This window comes from Periplaneta americana, chromosome 16 (genome assembly GCF_040183065.1).
Source record: "Periplaneta americana isolate PAMFEO1 chromosome 16, P.americana_PAMFEO1_priV1, whole genome shotgun sequence".
NCBI classification, from domain to species: domain Eukaryota; kingdom Metazoa; phylum Arthropoda; class Insecta; order Blattodea; family Blattidae; genus Periplaneta; species Periplaneta americana.
Window position 1 is genome coordinate 60,301,193 of NC_091132.1, and position 23,951 is coordinate 60,325,143.

The 23,951-nt window shown below is 36.3% G+C and overlaps 1 protein-coding gene across 2 annotated transcripts in view; it reads right to left on the reverse strand.

Annotated features, from left to right (window-relative positions):
• Positions 1-23,951, reverse strand: part of LOC138716355 (zinc finger CCHC domain-containing protein 24-like) — a 139,081-nt gene that overhangs the window by 46,149 nt on the left and 68,981 nt on the right. For both annotated transcript variants that reach the window (XM_069849356.1, XM_069849357.1), the window contains exon 2: positions 1,503-1,659. In XM_069849356.1, the coding sequence (XP_069705457.1) occupies positions 1,503-1,659 (157 nt within the window). The remainder of the gene's footprint in view (positions 1-1,502; positions 1,660-23,951) is intronic.

A 23,951-nucleotide genomic window follows, 5' to 3' on the forward strand; every position in this document is an offset into this window, starting at 1 on the left:
TAGATAATAGAAAATGACAGTGTACATCCGAAGATTCTGGAATGAGAGCGACCGGCGGTTGTCGGCGAGGACATTGTTATACACTGAGAAGCTTCTTTCCTATCTGCGCTGACCGCATACCGTACTTGAAGAGTGACAGATCATCGAGTGATTTGAAGACCTCGGTGCAAAAATCGGTCAAGTCCAATTTTTTTTTCAAAATCAACATTTAGTGTGCATTGCATAGATAAATATACGCTGCACACTTTTGTGCCAGAATCCGCCAAGTCTGATTTTTAGTAACGTCTCTACAGTTGAAAAAGACTCGGGTTTTACATTAAAAAATCAGACATCTTCTCGCCAGATGGAAGGTAGGTCAGTATTCTTTCCCTACAGTCCTATATTTCAGACCAATCTGAACTACAGCTTTGGTCCTAATAGCGCGTTTAATTCCTTTGTTTGGAAGGCAGAGCGTACAACTCAGCCGAGAGCTTCATCTCCTATTCTGTTTCTCTTCTTCCTTTTGACATCACTTACTATCGAGAAAATCCTTTCAGATTCCTCATTTGAATGGGGTAGTGTCAGCACTAATTTTGCGAGTTTTCCTATACCTGTTAGGAAATTTTAGTTCGTCATTGAAGTATTTAGCTTAAATGACTAAAAGTCACCTTAAAATTTAAAAAAAATGGCCAAAAAAGTCCTCAAAATTTAAAAACTGACCTAAAAGATTAAAACCGCAAAAAAAATTATTTTAAAAATGCGGAAAAACTCTACATTTCTGTAACTTCGTACTCATGAATTATGTATTTACGGGCATTGCAAAGGATGTAAAGAAAAATGACATGTCATCAAAATCCGAGCTCTAGGGTTGCCAGGTTGATCTATAGCCAAACCCGGAGATTTACGATGTCTGTATTACTCGTAATTATTATTATATTTCATTTTGTATTGCAAGTTAAAGGATAGGTTAAAAATTCAACAATGTCGGATTTGATTTTACGGATAAATTAATATTTGAAATAGTGAAAAAAAAAAAATACGTTTTCAACAAGTTGCTTAATTTTAATGCCAAATTTGCAGACTTCAGGAATTTACTTTTCCGTCAAATAAAATCCAATCATGGTGAAATTTTTAGGCATGGCTCAGAAATATATGCTCTCTTAAAAGCATGTTAGTTAATTTTTTCAGAGACTCGCATAAAAAGTTGTAAAATTGTTAAAAATTCAGCAATAATTAAAAATCTCTACTGTATTAAGAATAGACATAGTCCACCTTAAAATTTGTATTTCTTGGAGCTCCTTGCAGATTCCAGAAGTCTCTTTGTTTTCCAAGGCTATTTTGTAGAATTTCTGACAACTTACACTCAAGTTCAGCATTAATACAAATTTCCGCTTTCTGTTGTTCTGTTGACATTGTCCACAAACCAGTCATGACACTAAACACCCTTTTCACGGCGCCAGGAGATCTGGCAACCCTACCGAGCCCTGGTGATATATAACACTGACAATAGTAGAAGAACTCACCTATACTCTCGCTGAGACTGCTAGTAGTGAGTCCATTGCTGAGGCCCGTATTCAGCGTATTAGCAAGTCCGCTGAGGCCGCCCGACAGGTTATTGTTGTTGTAATTGTTGTAGTTGTAGGCCTGTGCCGTTGGAAACGGATTCCACACGATCTTCGACTGTAAAGAAAGGAAGATTGATTAGTTATTATTATTATTTATATATTTTGTTTGATTATTTTATTTAATATTTAATATATTTTGTTGGGGTGATGGGAAGAATTAATTAACTCTTTTTGTTTAATAGACATTTATTTATGAATGGTTGATCCAAATTTGATAAGATTAAATTACCTTAGGGATAACAGCGTAATCTTTTTGAGAGTTCTTACTGATAAATGGGCCTGCTTATGTATCTTGAGACTAGAATCTCAGATAAATGATCTAACACCGACCCGGCTAAGACTCTTGCAGGGAACAAGGCTCTTCGAAAATCGGTGATTGGATTCGGGCTTGGGTTCGATTCCCGTTAGGGAGATTACGGTTTTTTCATAGGTTTTCCCAAACCGTAAGGCAAATGTCAGGTAATTTATGGCGAATGCTCTGCCCCATCTCGCTATCACCAATCCCATCGACGCCTAATAACCTAGTAGTTAATACATACATACATACATACATACATACATACATACATACATACATACTTACTTACTTACTTACTTACTTACTTACTTACGGCTTTTAAAGAACCCGCAGGTTCATTGTCGCCCTCACATAAGCCCACCATCGATCTCTATTCTGAGCAAGATTAATCCAGTCTCTACAAGTTCCGATCTATGATAACGAATTTGAATCATGTGCGTCAGGAGTCACACGACAGTGCGAGGTGACAGACCAGTAGTGAGTACTCTCAGAGTGCAGGGCGACTCACAGCATAAATTCCCAGGAAAATAGAGCCTTTTTGGGAGGGGTATATAACAACCCTTTCCGATGCCAAGTACATTTAAGTGAAAATAAAAGAAGCCTGCAATAAACGAGATTTCGTTATTTTCAAGCAAGACATCTTCTTTGTACTTAATAAGATTGGTAAAGCTCGAATGGAATTAATTTGTATCATCTCGTGGGGTGCGGCGACTTGTGACGGGGAGGGGGGTGGATTTGCTTGCTTTTTATATTCTGGAATTAATCCCATCCAAGCTTTGCCAGTCTTATTAGGTACACACAAGATGCCGTTCTTAGAAATAACGACACCACGTATTTTGCAGACTCCTATGATTTTCACGTAACTGTAGGCCTACTTAGCATCGGAAAGAGTTGTTATGTACCCTTCCCAAAATGGCTAGATTTTCTCGGGCATTGCTACTGTGATACACCGTGCACTCTGATTATGAAATCACACACTACTGGTCTGTCACCTCTCGTCGCAATTTAGCTGTCGGTGTGATTCCTAACGCACATGACGTCATTCAAATTCATTATTAGAGATCGGAAACAACCCTGTACAATCATATCCCACCTCCCTCAAATCCATTTAAACATTATCCTCCCATCTACGTCTCGGCCTCCCCAAATATATTTTTCCATATGGCTTCCCAACTACTCTATATGCATGGTAGTTGATACAGCGTCGTTAAATAACAAACTACAGTTAAAAAAATTGCAGTCTTCGACTACCATAGTTTCAAATAATCTGTTCGCTATTTCATACCTTTTAAATTAAATTGACGTCAAAATCCAACTTTTGGCAGATCACATAATTAATATTTCCCCGGGATGTAGGTAACATCTGCATAAACAAGAGCATCCAGTAATGTAAGCAAATGTTTTCGTAATGAGAATCTCACAATGATGCCTTGACTTCTGGTATTCATAGTCGTCACAAGCAATTTTATTGATTACTGAATCACAGCTGTCAATGAAGTTTCTTGACTGCTTGCAGCTAAAGTGGTGATTTTATCGCTTCCAGTTACAGTAATACCGTAAATGTACATTTGTGTATTTGTCACATCGAATCATTGTTTTATTAAATACTAGCCTTACCCGTGCGCTTCGTTGCACTTGTTATAAATAAATATCATTGACTTAAATCTGTTATATTTCCAAATACAGCTTTGTTATTGTTAGTAAATAATTAATTTATTATCAGTTATAAATACTTTGCTCCTGAATTACTTTCGAAGTTGTAGTTAGAAGTTAGAACTATGAATGTAACTGTTATTACCACACAGTAGTTCCTGGAGTTGATCCATTAATTCTACTTTTAAGCTTGGTATTATGTTAAACCTAATAGCGTCTGAAATATTTGTAAGAACTGAAGGTTGTTACTTTCAGCTGGAAGAAGGCTTTGTCACCAAAAGATACCATTTGAAATTAGGTGTTGTACTGCCCTATATTATTTAAAACGTGTGTTGATAACGGTTATACTAGTTTAAGTATCTACCCAAGTTTTTAATTTGTTATGGGGACTCTTGAATCTCAGGAAGAAAAACTTTTCCAGCAGCGCAACTTAAGTTATTCAAGACTAATTTACAAACATGTTAAACGAATTATTCTTGCAACGAAAACGGATGCTCCCTAGACCAAATAGTCATATTTTAATTATGTAATTACTTCATAGTTTCATCTGGTATTGCATGCCGTTATGACTGAGATACCTATGTTGTTAATTGTTTTTATTGTAACATTCGGGCATAACTGACCGAGTACATAAGATCTCGCGCTCAGAGGGGTGGTTTCGGGGTTTGAGGTGGCTTAGAAGCCACAAGTCATGCTAAAGATGTTGGTTTGTTAATTATTCAATATTGAGTATTGTGCACTACAAAGAACTGTTACCTATTAAATATACATTACCGTAGCTCACCCAAATACGTAATTAAATAATAAACTTTCCAATTATGAAAGAATTATTCAAATGTATTAAATAGTTTCCTGAGATTGCCTCACACAAACACTCTCTCTTCATAATAATAATAATAATAATAATAATAATAATAATAATAATAATAATAATAATAATAATATTTAGCATATTATAAACATATGAATTGAATATCATCCGTCTGAAATAAAGTATTTTGAATGAGATATAGCCTAAAATCTAAGTTAGAACGAACTTAGTTTATATTCCAATTTTCATATAAATAGATTCAGCCATTATCGCGTGAAAGGGTAACAAATATACAGACAGAGAGACAGACAAACAGACAGACATACAAACAAAAATGTCAAAAAAGCGATTTTCGGTCTCAGGATGTTATAAACACCAATTATTTTTTTGGAAAAGCGAAAATTACCAGAAAAATTTTGGTTACAGATTTATTATTAATATAGATTACAGTATTAAGATTCTGTTTAAGTTCTATACGGAATGTAATGATTTAACAATTTCTTACGTAGTGTTGTTGAGGGTTGATATTTCATACAATAAATAATTTTGTCTGTTAAATTTAATCTAAAATATGTAGCCTATGGCTAGACGTGGCTAGTTTCATTTTCGGAAAGAATTATCGCTATGAAATAGGGTTAAATGATTCTAGTTTCGTCGTTTCACCGTCGCAGTCTTATGGAACGGAAATTAACTTTGATAATCGAAGCTCCTTTGTACATTGTATCTATCGCAGGTGATTAACTTCAATTCCTGGTTACATAGCTATTTTTACGACGAGATATTTTACATTTTATCTATTTCCAGACAATGATAAGATGTGCAACAGTATTTATTTACATCTGAACATGACAGGAAATATACACTGTGAGCCCAAAAAAGGCACAAAATTTAAATGGCTATATTCCAGTACCTAATGATTTCACTTGAAAGTTTATTTCACAGGCAAATTTCACAGTCCCCTTGTAGACCGGGAAAGTACTGTAATATTTAATTTTTACTATTTATTAAACATTAGTTTTTATTTTTTGTAAGGCAATGCAAAATCCATAGTTTATGCCGAACTAAGCATTATGGTCTCACGAGTTAAGCAGGCCAAGCCGTTTGTTGTGCTGTCATCATTTGATTTCTTCAGTTTTGAGTTCTCATTTTGTGAATAATGGGTCACTTAACGAACGAAGACAACATTTTCATTAAATATTTGCACCAATATGATAATTTATCTGTCCATCAAATTGTAAGGAACTACGCTCAGCGAGAATGGTCTTTTTCAAGCGTACAACGATTGATCAATGTTATAGAAGTAGAAAAAAAACAATAGTTGATATTGTAAAAGTAAATACGTAAAGTAGAATAATCATCAACAAGTATAATAAAATAAATATGTCAGCATTTTTACATACGTAATCAGTGGGATGACCTCTAGTGACAATCTCGCGTACCATAGATAATACCACTGGTTTAAACTATTTTGCACTATAATTTTTGATAGTCCGCCATCATACCTATTTTCGTTCTTTGTCAGCAGATATTATAATAATAATTATTTATTTATTTATTTAATCTGACAGGATTAAGGCCATAAGGCCTTCTCTTCCATCTTACCAGATAGCACATATAAATACAAAAAAGAAATACAAACATTGAAAATAATACAAAGCCCTATAGAGGGTCAACAGAGTCAAAAGAACACTATAGAGCTCTCATCGAGCTAATACAAGAAAAAAGAAAGAAAACAGAGATAGCAATGATGATAGTGTTAACTAATAATAATAATAATAATAATAATAATAATAATAATAATAATAATAATAATAATAATAATAATAAATACATTACATATTAACTGTGAATTTTACAACAGCATAGTTACAATATTTACTATATGTCATGGGTTAAGGCGAAGTTGCGCAACCTGACAGGTGTTCAACAAGCAATTCCATGAACTAGAATGTGATTTTTTAATTTAAATTTGAATTTTGATATTGTCCGACAGTCTCCGACATGGTTAGGGAGAGAATTCCAGAGGCGTGGAATAGATATGCTGAAAGATGATGAGTAGAAGGATGTTCTGTGCAGAGGAATAGAGAGAAGGTACATGTTCCGGGTTCGAGGTAGTGAAAGGTAAACAAAACGAGATGCTAGGTAAGAGGGTGTGGAGGTGTGGATGATTTTAAATAGTAATAAGAGAGAATTGAAGAATCTTCTTTCTTTAGGTGGACTCCAAGACAACAATTCTAGTGACGGTGTTACATGATCGAATTTTCTAATGTTACAAACGAAACGAACGCAGATATTGTGAACACGCTGTAGCCTATGGACAAGATCAGTATTTAGATTCGTGAATAGAGAATCGCAATAATCGAAGTAGGGCATCACTAAAGTTTGGTTCAGGTTCGTTTTAAGGCTGAGAGGTAAAACGTTGGTTAAGTGTCTGAGGGAATGAATTATGGAAAAAGTTTTCTTACATATTATGTAGGTCACTTGACTTTGAAAATTTAAATTTGAATCTAAATATACCCCTAAATTTTTTACTGTCTTACTATATGTAATTGTAGTATTATTTATGTTATTGTCACCAACAAGAAAAATTAATACTGTACTCGATACATTACCACTTGATTGGAAAAATACTCCATTTTTGTTAGTTTGTCCACGGTAAAATACTAATTTTTTAGGCTCTATCTGAAATGTATTTCGGTCCATGGAAAAATTTAATCGTAAAACAGGGATATGAGGGAAAATCTGAAAGATTGACACAGCTAAGCTCTTTATGAGGTGTCGAATATGCATATTAGCGAGTAAATGACTTCTACTTTTGGTCCACGGAAAATATTCGTATTTAAGGAAAATGTTATTTTATACACTTGATTTACAGTACCACTTTATCATCCAGGAAAAAAAAATCGTGTTTTGGCAAAAATACAATACAGAAAAGACTATTTCCTTTTTAATACCTCCAAGCAACAGGTGGTCTTAAATGTTAACAAATCTTTGTCGCCCATTCGGAAGAGGAACCGATCGCCAGACATTGAAAATACACGCAATAACTGTCTTTTGATTGGTTTATTTTACTACGCTTAATCAACTGCGATAGTTATCTAGCATCTGAGTGAAATAAAGGTGGCAATGTCAGCGAAATGAAAGTTAAGCGCCGAAAGTTACCTAGGATTTGTTCTTAATGGGTTGAGGGAAACCCCCCGGAAAAAAATCTAAAGCCAGTTAAATTGACCCAGCCAGGATTTGAACCCTCGCTTCACGGTCAGATATGCTAACCTATACTCCACAGCGGTGAATTGAATCGTTAAATCAAACCAATCTTTAAATGCAGGATGAACCTCTGAAAATGACAAGTACTTAATATCGTAACTAAAAGATGAAGAAAACACATACCAGATAATTGTTCAACTGGATTAAAGCTGAGACTTCATTCTTATCGCCATCTGGAAATCCACTTGAATTGGAGGTTGTCTTCGGCTCAGACGGAAGACGAGTTCTCCATAGACTTCGACCAATGTCTTCGTATATTACATCGGTATTTTCAAATTCACTTGAAAAATCAGATTCAGATGTTTGCGATAAGTCTTCAGAACGGTTCACTGGACTCCACTTATCTCGAACCATGTCTTCATACACATCGCCTTTTGCAAATTCACTCCAGAATGTATTTGGCGGCAAGTGAACCTCTGCGACCGAACCCATCATCCTTCTTCCACAGTCTGCGGGTCTGACCCTGACGTCGTCTGAATTGTTACACTTCTGTGCATAGTATAAATACGCTCTGAAATCTCCAGCTCCCACCCCCTTTAGCCGTCTGTAGCTCAGAAAGATGCCTATTGGTCAACTCAGTAGGGTTGTTAAATTCCAGAAAATTGTCGCAGCTCTTAAACCAAAGAAGCCTTCTGCGCAACTGGTTGACTGGACCATGGACCAATGAGCAATGACTAGTCAGGGCGCTAAGGAGAGGAAAGTTAACACCGATAACACGTGACACCATGCAAGTTGGCCTCGATATTGCGATCGGGAAACTATTTGTACATGGTGTCGAAACACTGTACTATATAGGTTACTATAAATTTTTGCTTTTTTGTTCGTCTATTTATTTGTCTGAAAGAATTATGTCCTTCAGGCCTTCTCATCCACTTAGCCACTACTACTACTACGAGCAATATAAATATAATAAACAAAAGTAGATGCAATAAAATGATTTTTTGTACTCCATCATTATAAACAGTTTTTATCGTTAGTGAAAATTGTAGGAGGGAAAACACGGGAATTTTATTGGAAGCAAGTAAAGAAATAGGTTTGGAAGTAAATCCCGAAAAGATAAAGTATATGATTATGTCTCGTGACGAGAATATTGTGCGAAATGGAAATATAAAAATTGGAAATTTATCTTTTGAAGAGGTGGAGAAGTTCAAATATCTGGGATAAACAGTAACAAATATAAATGATACTCGGGAGGAAATTAAACGCAGAATAAATATGGGAAATGCCTGTTATTATTCGGTTGAGAAACTTTTATCATCCAGTCTGCTGTCGAAACATCTGAAAGTTAGAATTTATAAAACAGTTATATTACCGGTTGTTCTTTATGGTTGTGAAACTTGGACTCTCACTTTGAGAGAGGAACAGAGATTAAGGGTGTTTGAGAGTAAGGTTCTTAGGAAAATATTTGGGGCTAAGAGGGATGAAGTTACAGGAGAATGGAGAAAGTTACACAACGCAGAACTGCACGCATTGTATTCTTCACCTGACATAATTAGGAACATTAAATCCTGACGTTTGAGATGGGCAGGGCATGTAGCACGTATGGACAAACCCAGAAATGCATATGGAGTGTTAGTTGGGAGGCCGGAGGGGAAAAGACCTTTAGGAAGGCCGAGACGTAGATGGGAAGATAATATTAAAATGGATTTGAGGGAGGTGGGATATGATGATAGAGAATGGATTAATCTTGCTCAGGATAGGGACCAATGGCGGGCTTATGTGAGGGCGGCAATGAACCTCCGGGTTTCTTAAAATCCAGTAAGTAATTGAAAATTGTACCAGAGCCGTAAAATGTTACCATGCCAACTAAAACGTCATGACTTCTGTTATGACGGCATTACTTGTGCCGTAAAGTTAACATTATGAAACGATTTGCGTGCAATAATGTTTAATACATCATTGTTGTCATAGCAACCTCTTTCTTCATAGACCGTAATATCAAACTACCCATACCATAAATATGATGCTATTTATTTATTAATATTATTGTTTTATAATGCTGTTGTACAAAAAAATAACCATGAAACATGTTTATAATGTTATACAGATATTGCATTCGTCAAAATTAGGAAACTCGCTTCGTTCGTTCCGTAAAAATTGACTCGTGCCATAAACTATACTTACTTACTGGCTGAACGCAGGTTCATTGTCGCCCTCACATAAGCCCGCCATTGGTCCCTATCCTGAGCAAGATTAGTCCAGTCTCTACCATCATATCCCACCTCCCTCAAATCAATTTTAATATTATCTTCCCATCTACGTCTCGGTCTCCCCAAAGGTCTTATTGTTAGGTTTCGTAACAAGCTGTTTTTTACGGTGATGGGTTGTTAGCCCTTCGCCCAACCCCCAAGCTGGAGGACCACCCCTTATCGGCTGTCCACGACTGCTTATTCAATATAGTCGCAGCTACCCTCTATCCGCAACCTGAGGACGCGCCATGCCGTGGTGATAGGGACCCACAATACATGCCATAAACTATAACATTATAAACTTGTTTCATAATAATATTTCAAGACAGTAATCTTAATGGAATATAAAAATTCAAACAATATGTTTATCCTAAAAATATAAACTACAATCAGAAATATTACATACATTATAGTATTTAGTAATTAAATATATTAAGCCTTGTAGTTAGATACAAAAAGTAAAATTAATGAGGGAAAGGAGATAAAAGTAGGTAGAGAAATCATATTTTACATTTAATAATAGTGATGTGTTTGATTGTTTAATAGATAGATATTCGATTTCTTTTTTAATTTTGACAGCTCCCAGCAATCTCTGGCCAGGGAAGAGGAAGGACAATATGAAAGATAGAGATTATAGAGTAGTGTTGTATGAAGGGATAATTTATTAGAAACTGGTGTGATGTTATGAAAATCGGAAAACCGACTGAAACGAGTGCATAAAAATATCTTGGTGAGGATGTATTCAATAGGCCTACTATATGAAACCGAAGGGACAAGGAATGAAAGGTACTTCTCTCACTCAGTAGAAGCCATGATTTATATTTTCAGGGGGGACGATATTAGGCCCACATGATCATATCGACGAATATTACAGACGAAACGCAGTCTTAGAAAAAAGTTTTGTCGCACAAATACTTTTTAAGTCCGAGAAAGGAGACAGTGCCCATGATAAGTGGACGTGCGACATGGGTCACAAAAGGACTAGTTGAGGTAATAAAATTAGTTTTGTTTCACTGTAGACCTATGTCTGATCATGCGCACTGCCTCCTTCCTGGGACTTATAAAGTAGCTCTGCGACAAAACTTTTTTCTGAAACTGTACATATTTACATGAACACGCTATCCGTAAGTGAGATTAACACGTAGGCCTAAGTCGGTAAATAGAGGGTTACAATAATCAAAATGGGGCATAACGAGTGTTTGTAATAATCAGTGAGGGAAGTGGGGGAAAAAACAAGCGGTATCCTACACCAAGATTTTCCCCTGGCATACCTCGATTTAAAAAAGCCATACCCTCTCCCTTACAACATACACAAACAATGTATACAATAAATTGTTTCGTGCAGTCAGTAACGCGAATCTTTTAAGCTTACGCAACGCATTAAATTTCTTAATGAAATAATTTCAAGTTATTTCAGTTATTTATTAGATTATTTTGCAATGTCCATTGAGAGTTATCATTTAAAATAATGTTAAAGCTTCAAAGTCTAGAGATGGGTAAAAAATAACACAACAGTTATTTTGGAACTGTTCCGGTCTCGGAACTGTTGCAAAAATGAACAGTAGGTCGGAACCTCCTGTTCCGAAATAACAGTGTTCCGACTCCGAGCTGCTCACTTGCCAACTGTTGCGGGCTCGCAGTACCGCGTGGCACAAGGTATGTTCCGACTCCCTCGGAACTGTTGCAAAAATGAACAGTAGGTCGGAACCTCCTGTTCCGAAATAACAGTGTTCCGACTCCGAGCTGCTCACTTGCCAACTGTTGCGGGCTCGCAGTACCGCGTGGCACAAGGTATGTTCCGACTCCCTCGGAACTGTTGCAAAAATGAACAGTAGGTCGGAACCTCCTGTTCCGAAATAACAGTGTTCCGACTCCGAGCTGCTCACTTGCCCAGCTGTTGCGGGCTCGCAGTACCGCGTTGCACAAGGTATGTTCCGACTCCGAGATAACAGTCGGAACGTCGGAGCTTGTTCCGATGAACCAACGACAGCTGCAGTTACACTGTACTTGAAACTCTCACGTGGTTGGAGGGGGGCGCATGGCATTGAAATCCTTGCGGTGGCGCGAACTTTAATATCAACATTTGTAAGACTGGCCAATCATCTGTAATGTTATAGTAAGTATTCAATAATCTGTAATATTGATTCCCGCTTTATGGTTTATTTCACCATTAGTTGACTAATTCTGTTTTATAAACATTCTACAAAGTCATAAAGTACGCATACTATTATTAATTCATTGATCAGCTGATTCTATACAAAGGTTAAAGTCGTAAATGGTAATGAGTGGTTTAGTTACAATGTCTGTATGTCGTTTGTTGAGGTTAAGTCTGACAAGCACAAGTTTTTGTGCTATATTCTCTGTTATCAAAGAACGACAAAAATGTTGTAGCATTATTTGTTGGAAACTACCCATATAAGTACTGATTTGGAGAGCGAGGTTTAATGCGAAGTTTAAATTACACTTTGGTAAAGATGCGATTCCAACATTTTACTAACCCACTGCGGGGTTTCCAGGTTTCAGTACTGCCAATATATATCTTTTTTATTTATGAAATTGTAATATTTATTATTATTATTATTATTATTATTATTATTATTATTATTATTATTATTATTATTATTATTATAACTGTGCATTAAGAAAAGTAAAATTAAAAATTAATGATTTGTTTTTTTTTATTATGTAATAGAGAGAACAGAAATTACATACCATATGTTTTAAATGTTATGTTATTTTTTTTTAGTTGGCTACCATGTCTTTATAACTTTATGTACGAAAACAAAGTGTTGTATTCTGTCCTTGTAGTCAACAGCTGTGTAATTACTAACATTAAGCTTTTGAGTTTGTCCGCATGCACAGCAATTTTCCAAAATCGATTCGAATGTGCATTGCAGTGCCATCTATAGATAAGAATGTGTACTATGTCATGCCTATGAGTGCTCCAGTGTGAGCTGCATGGTGTTATTTGTCTATGGTGAAGAGGGAGGGTACTGTACCGTTCGTTTGAACGACTCAACGACTCCGACTCATCACCACTGGTGACTGTTATTTCGGAACTGTTATTTGGAACATAGTATTTTTTCGGAACCGGAACCGTCGGAACTGTTCCGGGAAAAGAACAACTTCGCCCATCACTATCAAAGTCCCTTAATTAATTATTAATAAAAAATGCAACAACAAAAATGACAGTCACTAAATTGGCAACAATGGCCACCATATGCCTTCTATACTTGAAATTCTACTCTTTTAAGCATTTCAGGGGTTGATTTATCAAATAAACTTGTCTAAATACACGTTGAATAGAGTTCCAGAAGACTGTGGTTTAGATTTACGAAGCAAACAGATAGTACTCTTTGCTTTGAAGAAATGTATAAACAAATTTTTACTGATCAATTTTTTTCAGTGACGGTATGTCATTTTTCACTAACGGTATGTTTTCTGGCCATAGAAAGAGTGGCGGTATTCCATACCGGTGCATACCGCCTCATTCCCTCACTGGTAATAATAGTATTTTTAGTGTTCACAGAAAATGTTTAGCCGTTTTAGTGTACGATCAATAAAAATATTTTCTTCCAAGTAGCCCAGGACTTTTGTCCATGTTTATTCCCAGATTTTCAACTGCTACACTAGTAGGCTTACAGGGAATTTGAAAGCCGTCAAGTATATTACAAGGGGACTAACATATGTTCATATCTACAGTGCTCAACAAACGATTATAAAATTGTCGTTAATTTTTGTAACAGCGTCGTTAAATGTTTCCTTATTTGCATACAAGTATTTTTAAATAGGTTATTTTACTTAGCTGTATCAACATCTTACGTTATTTAGCGTCTGAATAAGATGGTGATAATGCAGGTGAAATGATTCCGAGGTCCAGCACCGAAAGTTACCCAGCATTTGCTCAAATTGGGTTGAGGGAAAATCCTTGAAAAAACCTTAACCAGGTAACTTGCCCCGACCGCGATTCGAACCCGGCCCACCTGGTTTCGCGGCCAGACGCGCTGACCGTTACTCCACAGGTGTGGACTGCACGCAAGTAAGTTATATTTGTATATCGTTCGTAAAACAATAGGTTATACATTGCTTCATACACTCAGCTATGAAACTACTAATTTCTCGACCAAGTATCGAGAGAAGAATTTAGAAAATTCCTGATTATATTCAAGAGGAAGGTTAAAAAAAGAAGCAAGAAAAATCTTGTATTATTCACTGGCTATTGATGACAGCAGTGACATTACTGATACAGCAAAGCTTGAGATTTTTATCCGCGGGATTGATCAAGATGTTAGTACAGGAACTACTCTGGTTGTAGGTTTCATGCCAAGTACCTTTCCTCCACCTCCTTACTTCATAGACTCTCTGTCGCATGTAATCACTGCAGCTCGAGTTTTGGTCACTGCTGACCTAGACCATAAGTTTCTATTCTAAAGTTGTTGAATTTCGAATCCTCTATAAGCTCCTTAAGTTTGTGCGCTACCTTTTAAATCACCCTGTATATTATTTTTGTTTCACATCATATGTAGGATAATCTCAATTACACATTTTGACGGCCGCTTTCAGTACTTATAAACGGGGTTTTACTATATTTACAAAACACTAATAACGTGTTCTTTGAAGGCCTACAGTAGTCATAATGCCATCATACGTGAAGTCGATATTCTATCGGATTCTGTGGAAGGAGTTGCTAATATGCGGATATGCAGCAATATGCGAAAAGAAACAGTGAGTCTCGTAATTTACGTGCGAATTGGATGTGCAACTGTAAGAATACTAAATGCACTTCACATTTACAATCTTTGAAATCTATTCCTGATGATGTGCCAAAAAAATCCTGGCACTCGCAGAATCAAATAATTTATCTCGGTCTGTGTTCAAATATAGACTCTAAGCGGTGGGATCTAAAATGATTGTCTCTTATGCTGTTCCTTGCACAATAAGAAACGAAAGTGGAATTTTATATGTCCTTGTCTTGAATTTGTGGTGCTGTAAACATGTAGAAAATACAGGTTACAAACTTTATAATTTTTTTTAATATCAAATTATTTAAAGAGTATATTTCCATCAAGTGACTTATCTATGTTAAAACAATAACAAATAATTTCATTATACAGAATTTGCTAATGTTACATATAATTTGCGCTATGTTGCAAACGTTTTCGCCAATTAATTGGCATCTTCAAGCATTAATAAAATATCTCAATATACATTATAAACTTGTTCAGAATTAAAAAAACATGTAAATCAGATAAACATAATAAAACTTTTATAAATTGACATTATAGTTGTGGTAATTATTATATTACACACGATTAGAGTCATCCAGTAAGAGATGAGTATTTCATTTAGTGATTTAATTACAATTATGCACAGATTTCCAAGCTTCATATTAAAAACGCGTTGAGAATTAAACATCAGTTGTAACCACTCTTTATTATTAAATTGCTTTTAATATGAAGCTTACACAATTTGTATAAAATTGTGACTAAATCACTAAATTAAATTACAAGTTGATAACGTTATGGTACAGCTCATGCATCTTGTCAAGACACTCGCGATGCGCAGTAGGGGAACAACGTTTCCGTGAAGGGGATAGGAATAGAAGGGAAGGTCGGGCGTGTGTCTACCGAGACAATTGATCCAGTATATTAAAAATGTCCTACTTAACGATCTGTCTGGTATGTGTCGAAGATATAAAATCAACAACGTTATATGAATATATTGTAGGCCTATGGTATATTTATTTTATTTCTTTCTGGAACTATAACTCGTCGCAAATTGAGATGGAGAGTAGTAGGGGAACAATATTAGGTAGGAAAATAATTTTTTTTGGTTATATTATGAAGAAAGGAAAAAATGATATAATGAAAAGATGATTAACATTTCTACAGACGACAAAAACTAAGTGCAGTTTAGGACTAAATTGATTATGGCAAGAAATTAGTGCAATTAATATAAATTTGATGGGTAAAATTGGACGGATTTACGCAATAAGTGACCAAGCGCCAAAAACCTATTTCGAGATATTGGCCATTGAAATAAATCTGTTTTTTTTTTTATAAAATATTTTATGCAAGAAGTATTATAACTGTGCCTGAGAAGTATATGCCGTCATACTACCAGTGTGCTTCGTACGCCTCTAACTTTGAGTACGTTTCAGAGTTGGGGTGAGTTAACGCAGTGTCTTTCGTTCGTTTGAACTCATGCTTACCATCATTATCATTATAAGATAGTCCTCAGCGTTTGGGTGGTTGAAAGGCACTCCTTTGACTTCTAAAATTTAAAGATATCATTTTCTTTGTTAAAGAAAAATTGCACTATTTTAAAGACATTTTATTTTCTGTCTATAGAAAATACACCTAATATAACATTGACAAGTATCAGCCTTATTATTTCACTATCTTAATATGATGGTGTATTACGTTTTTGTTTTACATAATTTTTCATTTCATATATTGTTGCGGTGAATAACAAACCACATTTTCAAATTTTCAAAGGAGAATGATTGCCTGTTGCTAAAAAAAACAGCCTCATATCTAGAGAAACTTCGTTCAACTTCAGCAGAAACAATGGGGGCATATTTGAAATATTTTACATAAGCATTATTTATTTCAAAATCTGTATCATTATTACAAATTTCCTCATTTAAAATTAAGTCACAAATTTCGTCCTCGGCATCTTGATATTATTCTTCTTTACAAGATGCTGAATGTTGCCTGTGTTCGGTCGTAATGTAACCGATCAACTAAAGTTCACTGCTGAACGAAACACCATGGATAAATATATAATATGATGCGAAACTGCTGTCAGCACCATCTGGCGGCGGGGGCTGAAATAAGATGATCAGCGCCCAACGTCGTAGGTGATTAACATTAGAACTACGTGTTGGGTACATTACCCAGAGTTCTCTATTTATCCGTTCGAGATATTGCTCGAGGAGTCGAGATGGCAGACAGAAACTTCCTAATAAGTGAACATAAAGTGAGACGTGTGTGTATAAGCAGTGTATCTTAAACAGTGATGTTAATGAACGTTGTAAAAATAGTGTTGTTGAATGTATTGTAAAGTAATAGTAATATAATAAATTGAACTATCTAAGTAGTTCTTGCAGACTTTTCCATCGCGCTGTACAATAAATACCCAAAGAATATAATCCCAATTACCTAACCTTTTGCTTTATTTTTTGTCTGTCTGGTTATATTTTAATAGGGTAGTGTAAAATAGATCGTCTCTTGTATCTTCCTGTTGGCTCCGGTTAGAATTTTCAGTAGAAGATGCTGTGAGGAATAAGAATGTAAATGTTTTATTTTAAATTGGGTTAGTTTTGAATATCGATGAGGATGGGAGGGAATATTTTCTGCACAGTTTAACATTTTCGTCACCAGGTGCGCTGCTAAATGCATGGAGTAATTTCTCTTTTCGCTACTTGGTGCGCTGCTAGATGTAATAACGCCCCTCCCCCCAACAGGTGGCAGCAAGGTCAATTTCTACAACAGCGCCTCTAGTATGTGTTACGGGAAACTCAGAGTGAGTTTCGCATCCTATTATATATTCATCCATGGAAACACACTGAAATCCCCTACAGCGCAATTACGTACCGGTACCTAAAGCCAGAAGCGCATAAAGCGCAATGTAATGGCATACAATTTTTAGCTCTAATTATAACATTCATACTATTACAAAAAAAACAGCACAAATAATACCACAAAATTGTAGTATTTTATCGAGAAGAAAGACAGGTATTCTAGAATTGTCATTGCTGTCCAAATAAGTTTACATGTAAATAAGCGAGAGTGTTCAAAGAGGACGTCGTGTGTTTGGCACATCACACTGTTGGACAATGGTCAAGAAGTGCGACTGATGCCCTATGTTTCAGTTCGCAGTAACTCTGTTATGAGGTGATTAGGAATCTAATACAAATTTCAGTACAGACTGACAAAAGCTTTAGCAATAATTGAATACGTCTTTGTTTTAATAGGCCAAAACTAATTCAAACAACAGTCGGCTTTCCAAAACATGTCGCTAAGGAAACAACAAAATCTTTGTTTCCGTTATATTTTCTACGGTTCAAATTTTCTTCCGCTTCAGTAGCTAATGGGATTGAGACAGCGTGTTCTGCAGTGGTCCACTTCTTTCCACAGCAATAGATATCGAACGCTTCGCATTCCACGAATACCTCCTTCACAATATACATACTGACTTCTTCTGATCCAATTGGTTGGGTACAGCACAAGACGATGTTCATCGATCTGAAGTAGTCTGTGCTTCAGCGATATTCTTGGAAACAAATTAGAACTAGGTCTATTGGAAATCATATTCGTACAATGCAATTTTTCGTCGTCTGATTGCATGTTTTTGGACAAGAATCGTGTTGGCTTCCCTTCTGAAGTCAACCTTGATTTATAACTGAACGAGTTCCTGGTATTGAATAGTGCCAGAAAACGGTAACATTAAGTTGCTAAAATCTATCATCGCTACTGATTAACATCACCCGCAACGCATGCACCGAATTTTCTCTCGCAGCCTATTACTTGTAGACCTATAAATTTACTTTGGAAAACGTATTATATGTCTTTCACGTCTTACATTTTGTTACCTTGTTACGGCCTGCTATTGGCCATCATCAGAACTGTCGTAGCTGGTTTTGGCGCCTTTTGTTTTGTTTCCTTTGGGAGTGTGTTTGTGAAGTGTAATGTGGAGTCAAAGAGTGTGTGTGTGTTCTGAAATTGAGTTGTGTTTTGAGAATTTCATGTGTTTTTGTGTGTTTGTATATTTCGTAGTTGTGTAATCGAGATGTATACTATAAATTTAGACGGTTTATGTAAAAAAGGATACTTAACATCAGCTTTATGGGACAATTTTACACAAAAGGCTAGTTTATATTCATCATATTTTAGTACATAGCAATATCAACATGTTTAAGTTAATTCCTATACTAACATTTCACAATAGGTATTTGAAATAAATATAAATTAGGAAACTCTAGCTTAACCGCAATTTGGAGATGAATGTGACGGTCAAACTACTGTTCTGGTTGTTCTGTGAATGATATTGAAGAAATTAGTGATAGCAGTGAAATTATTGCTGCCACCTTACTCATCAAAGAATAAGAGAAAGAAGAGGAAACGTAAAATATTTAAGGCGATCTCCCACTGGAATAGGCCTAACACTCAACCGCAACTGAATCGAAATTGAGTTGCAGTTACAGTTTACTAGTGTTGAAGATTCTTGTTTCTTCGTACGAGAGCAATTTTGAGTTCAATGACAGCAAATTCGATATCATCATTAGCTTGTGAGCACGCCATTTTGTACAATCAAACAGCAACTGTCAACTGCAGTCACCAAAATACAAAACATACCCAGTTGCTATCAGCTCAGTTGACCAACTGAAATCGCAGTTGAGTTGATACTGAAATAACGTTTGCATTGCCGTATTGATAGTAACTGTAGTTGCGCTAAAGTATAGTTGAGTTGCGGTTGCGAGTTGCTTCAATGGGAAACCTTCCTTAAGGAGCATCTATACAGTTCAACTTCTTTCAACTTTACGCATTCAAGCAATGCATGGAAGGATAAATAAAACGCATTCAACTGTGTATGCCTTTTTCCACTAAAATGAGAACGCATGCAGTAATTGAAAGTTACCCATCGCCGGTGGGTATATTGTGCGTTATTTCGTTCAGTAATAGCATGTAGGGATCAGCTGATTGTTCTAGATAGTCGTGAATAAACTGAAAATTGTTTTGAATAATTTCAAAGGAAAAATTGTTCCAGAAACTCTACCAGACTCATGCTCTTTCCCCTTATATCCACATACTCAAGTACGAGTAGATTGACAGAACGTCAGAGCTCAGCATTGAGTGCACACTTTCTGTGTGACTTAAAATTTGTGGTTTTCTGTTAACGAACAGTAAAGTATATTCTACAAATCCGGCTTTCAGGTATAGCTCCCTGTAAAGCCGACAGTCGGTAGAGCGTTGGCGCGCTCTGCCAAAGATCCCGAGTTCGATACCCGTCCTAGAACATTTTTTCCCTTGAAATTATTCAAGTCAGCCAGCTTTACAGGAAGCTATACCTGAAAGCCAAATTTGAAAATTGTTTTGTTTGTGATGGTGGACCTTTTAAGCTTGAAAATGGCTGCAAGTACGATTAGCTTTATTGAAGATTATCCCAAATACGAGTGCCTATGGAGAGTTCAAACACAATTTTGAGAATCAAGTAAGCCTCAGTATTGGATTGATATTTAATATTATTTTAGTAGGTTATTTTACGACGCTTTACCAACATCTAAGGTTATTTGGCGTCTAAATGAGATGGTGATAATACCGGTGAAATGAATCCGGGGTCCAGCACCGATAGTTACCCAGTATTTACTCATATTGGGTTGAGAGAAAACCTCGGAAAAAACCTCAACCGGGTAACTTGCCCCGACCGGGAATCGAACCTGGGCCACCTGGTTTCGCGGCCAGACAGGTGTGGACTTTAATATTTATTAATTAATATATAACTTATACGTAGTGAAGATGACGTTTAACACGGCGCACCGAGAAGACACAAAATTTGCATGCAATCTTAATTGAACGTGCGTTTTCAACTGGAGTCTTTCAATATTCTTCCCAAATTGAATGAGTACGCGCATGGAAAATTGAAACGTGTAGATGCAGCTTGGTGCATAACACATATAATAACCAAGTAACCTATATTACCAAAAAAGTGCTTTCCATACTACATTCCTTAAAGAGCATTCGAAAATTCCTCCCGCTATCACTCAAGAAAATACTAGTGGAAACACTAGTAATGCCCCACTTCGATTATTGTGATTTTTTACTGACTGACCTCAATGTCAACCAGTCGCAAAAATTACAACGTGTTCATAATTCTTGTGTTCGCTTCGTCTGCGATGTCCGTCGCGCTGACCACATTACCCCATCCTTCCAAACTCTAAACTGGCTACGGCTTGACGAACGTAGAAATTTTCATTCTCTTGTTCTCCTTTTCCAAGTCCTTCACACCTCTACACCTACCTACCTTGCCTCCCGTTTCAGTTACCTGTCATCATATCATAATCTCTTCACACGTACGCAAAATAGCCGCATACTAGCCATACCAACACATTGTATTCATCACCATTCACAATCTCGCTCTCGCGCTTGTGGAATACCCTACCCAGTGACATCAGAGACTGTCGGAATTTAGTAGCGTTCAAAAGCAAACTTATTAAGCATTTTCTTACTGCGTAGATTAGGTTTAATTTTTATTTAATTAATGAAAAAAAATTGTTTATCTCTTCTTAACTTTTATAATAAACTGTCTAGCTTTTATTAATCAGTTAATCTTTTAGTACTTTGATTTTTATTGTATTTGTAAATTTAATCTTACTAATTGTAATTATAATTATAATTGTAATTGTATTCTTGATATTGTAGTTGTAATCCCTTGGTAAAGGGGAAGAGGCCAGATAGCCTTATCTCTACCAGGTTAAATAAATATAACCAACGAATTGAGGAATTGGGGAATTTTATACTTATTTCCGGACCTGCCCATGGACAGAAAACTATGAATGAATGAATTTTCGGAATTAATTGAAGGTGATATTAAATTTTTCCGTTATTATCGAATGAACCGTGATAAAATTTACGTTTCTTCTTAATGCACTGATGCCTGATGGCTGCGTCTTCGAATGATAGGATAAAATTGCTAATTTCCGTGATACCCTAATCCCGTGATACTTTTTTAAAATTGAATGTCAGTCACAGCTTTGCCATTCGACCATAGCGCCAGACATCTTTCTCGAAAGAATGTATCTTTCTCCTACTTTTGAGACATCGGTGAACTTCTAGCAAGATACCCAATCCCGTGACATTCAGTGAAAAAATGTATCACGGAATTAGGCAACTTTACCCTATTTGTGTCAAACTGTATACTTGACTGGAGATCAGTGTTGAAGTCAGACCCTTTATTCCCCGGGGGAGGATTTATACTATACCCGGTGGGGGGGGGGGGAGTGAAACCGACAGCAAACAGTAATTCAGATCTTATATTAGTATTTTCGGGGTTTACTTCCAAACCTATCTCCTTACTTGTTTCAAGTAAAATTCCCGGTTTTTTCTAATCGTTTGTGGATTTTCTCCTGACATATTCACATCATCCGTATAAATAAGTGGCTGATGTAACCCGTTCAATTCCAAACCCTCTCTGTTCTTGTACACTATACGAAACTTAAATATTTTTTTCGGCTGCTTTGCTCCAGGACTTACCTCCCAAAGTGACATTTTGCAGTGAGATCCACCGTTGACTGCCAATACTTCACTCGATCGGAGTGGTACTGGTTTGGAAACCATCTAGGGGTGTGGAGGTTGGAAGGATCACGTGGTTCCGTTTGAAATGTTCTACTCATGTTCATGTCTGGTCTATATCAATAAGAGCCGCACACAAAAGAGTTTCTTTCTCAAGAATGTTTGCCGCAATTTTCCAGGAGTCGAATTGTGCGGTGCGGGCCAGTGAAAGCACTTGCATTCAAAACAATCTACAGAATATATTTCATTTCCTGCGGCTTTTGCGACGCGTACGGATCGCGCGCGCTGTACACACACCAATTTTCGCGCTCATTATCTTTTCGCTGAGTTGTAAGGGAGGCCGCCGTGTCATGCAGAGGTGAGGTCACACCGCTATCATGATCCTTTCGCCTCGCCATGCCCATTATCTAGTCAGCACTTCCGTTTCAACTTCTATAATGCTTGATATTGACAGAAGATTGTTGAATTTCCGTCTTTTCACTTCTTCGTTCCGTACTGTATTCATTATTTCAAACTGACGCCTAGAACTTTATTAGACTTCACTTTGCGTTGTACATTTGGTCTCTAAAACTGTCGCCTAGAACTTTGTTGGAATTCCGTCCTTTCACTTCTTCGATAAGCATTCGGCTTTTCAAACTAACATCCAGAAGACTGTTGAATTTCTGACCTTTAACCCCTTCGTTCCGTATTTGATCTTTCAAGCTGATGCATAGAACCTTGTTGGATTTCCTCCTTTTCTACCACTTCTTTCTTACGCATTTGGTCTCTAAAGCTGACGCCTAGAACTTGGTTGGATTTCCTCCTTTTCTACCACTTCTTTCTTACGCATTTGGTCTCTAAAGCTGATGTCTAGAATTTTGTTGGATTTCTTCCTTTTCTACCACTTCTTTCTTACGCATTTGGTCTCTAAAGCTGACGTCTAGAACTTTGTTGGATTTCCTCCTTTTCTACCACTTCTTTCTTACGCATTTGGTCTCTAAAACTGACGTCTAGAACTTTGTTGGATTTCCTCCTTTTCTGCCACTTCTTTCTTATGCATCTGGTCTCTAAAGCTGACGCCTAGAACTTTGTTGGATTTCCTCCTTTTCTACCACTTCTTTCTTACGCATTTCGTCTCTAAAGCTGACGCCTAGAACTTTGTTGGATTTCCGACCTTTCAGTCACTTTTCGTTCTGTATAAGATCTTTGAAACTGACATTTAGAATTTTTCTTCTCATCTTTAGTTGGGGAAACGCATTACTGCTTTCCTAAGTCTGCTTTTTAAGTTCCAGTTATTTGGATATAATATACACTAAGAAGAAGGCTGAAAATAGAAAAGATTGGAGAATGCTGAGTTTGCAGTGAAAGACCTATCCTTTGGCAGAAAACTATAAATGAATATACTGTAATAGTTTTAGGAACATCAGACTCCGACCATATTTAGGGACACGCAGTTATAAATAAAATGAACTGGCAAATTTTACAGGCGGTATGTTGCACAATGTAAACATTAAGTGATCAAGTAACTTATTCTAAAGATTGTGAAATATACTCACAAAATTTACAAGGCATATGTTGTATAATGTAAACATTAAATAATCAGGTAACTTGGGGTTTTGACTTCCCTTTTCTTTCCCTTTTTTTTAGTGCATATTGCCTTTTTTCCCCCTTTCTTAAAAACATTTCTTATTTTGGTTCTTTTTAAAAGAATATCGCAAACATTTAGATAATTGTCCTATAAGTTATATTGTTTCCGATAGGCCTGTAACTTCCTGAGCAAGCGAAAATAAATATTTCTCCTTCTGATTTCACACATTGAAAAACTCTCATCTAGAGTTCGGGATAAAAAGAAAATTT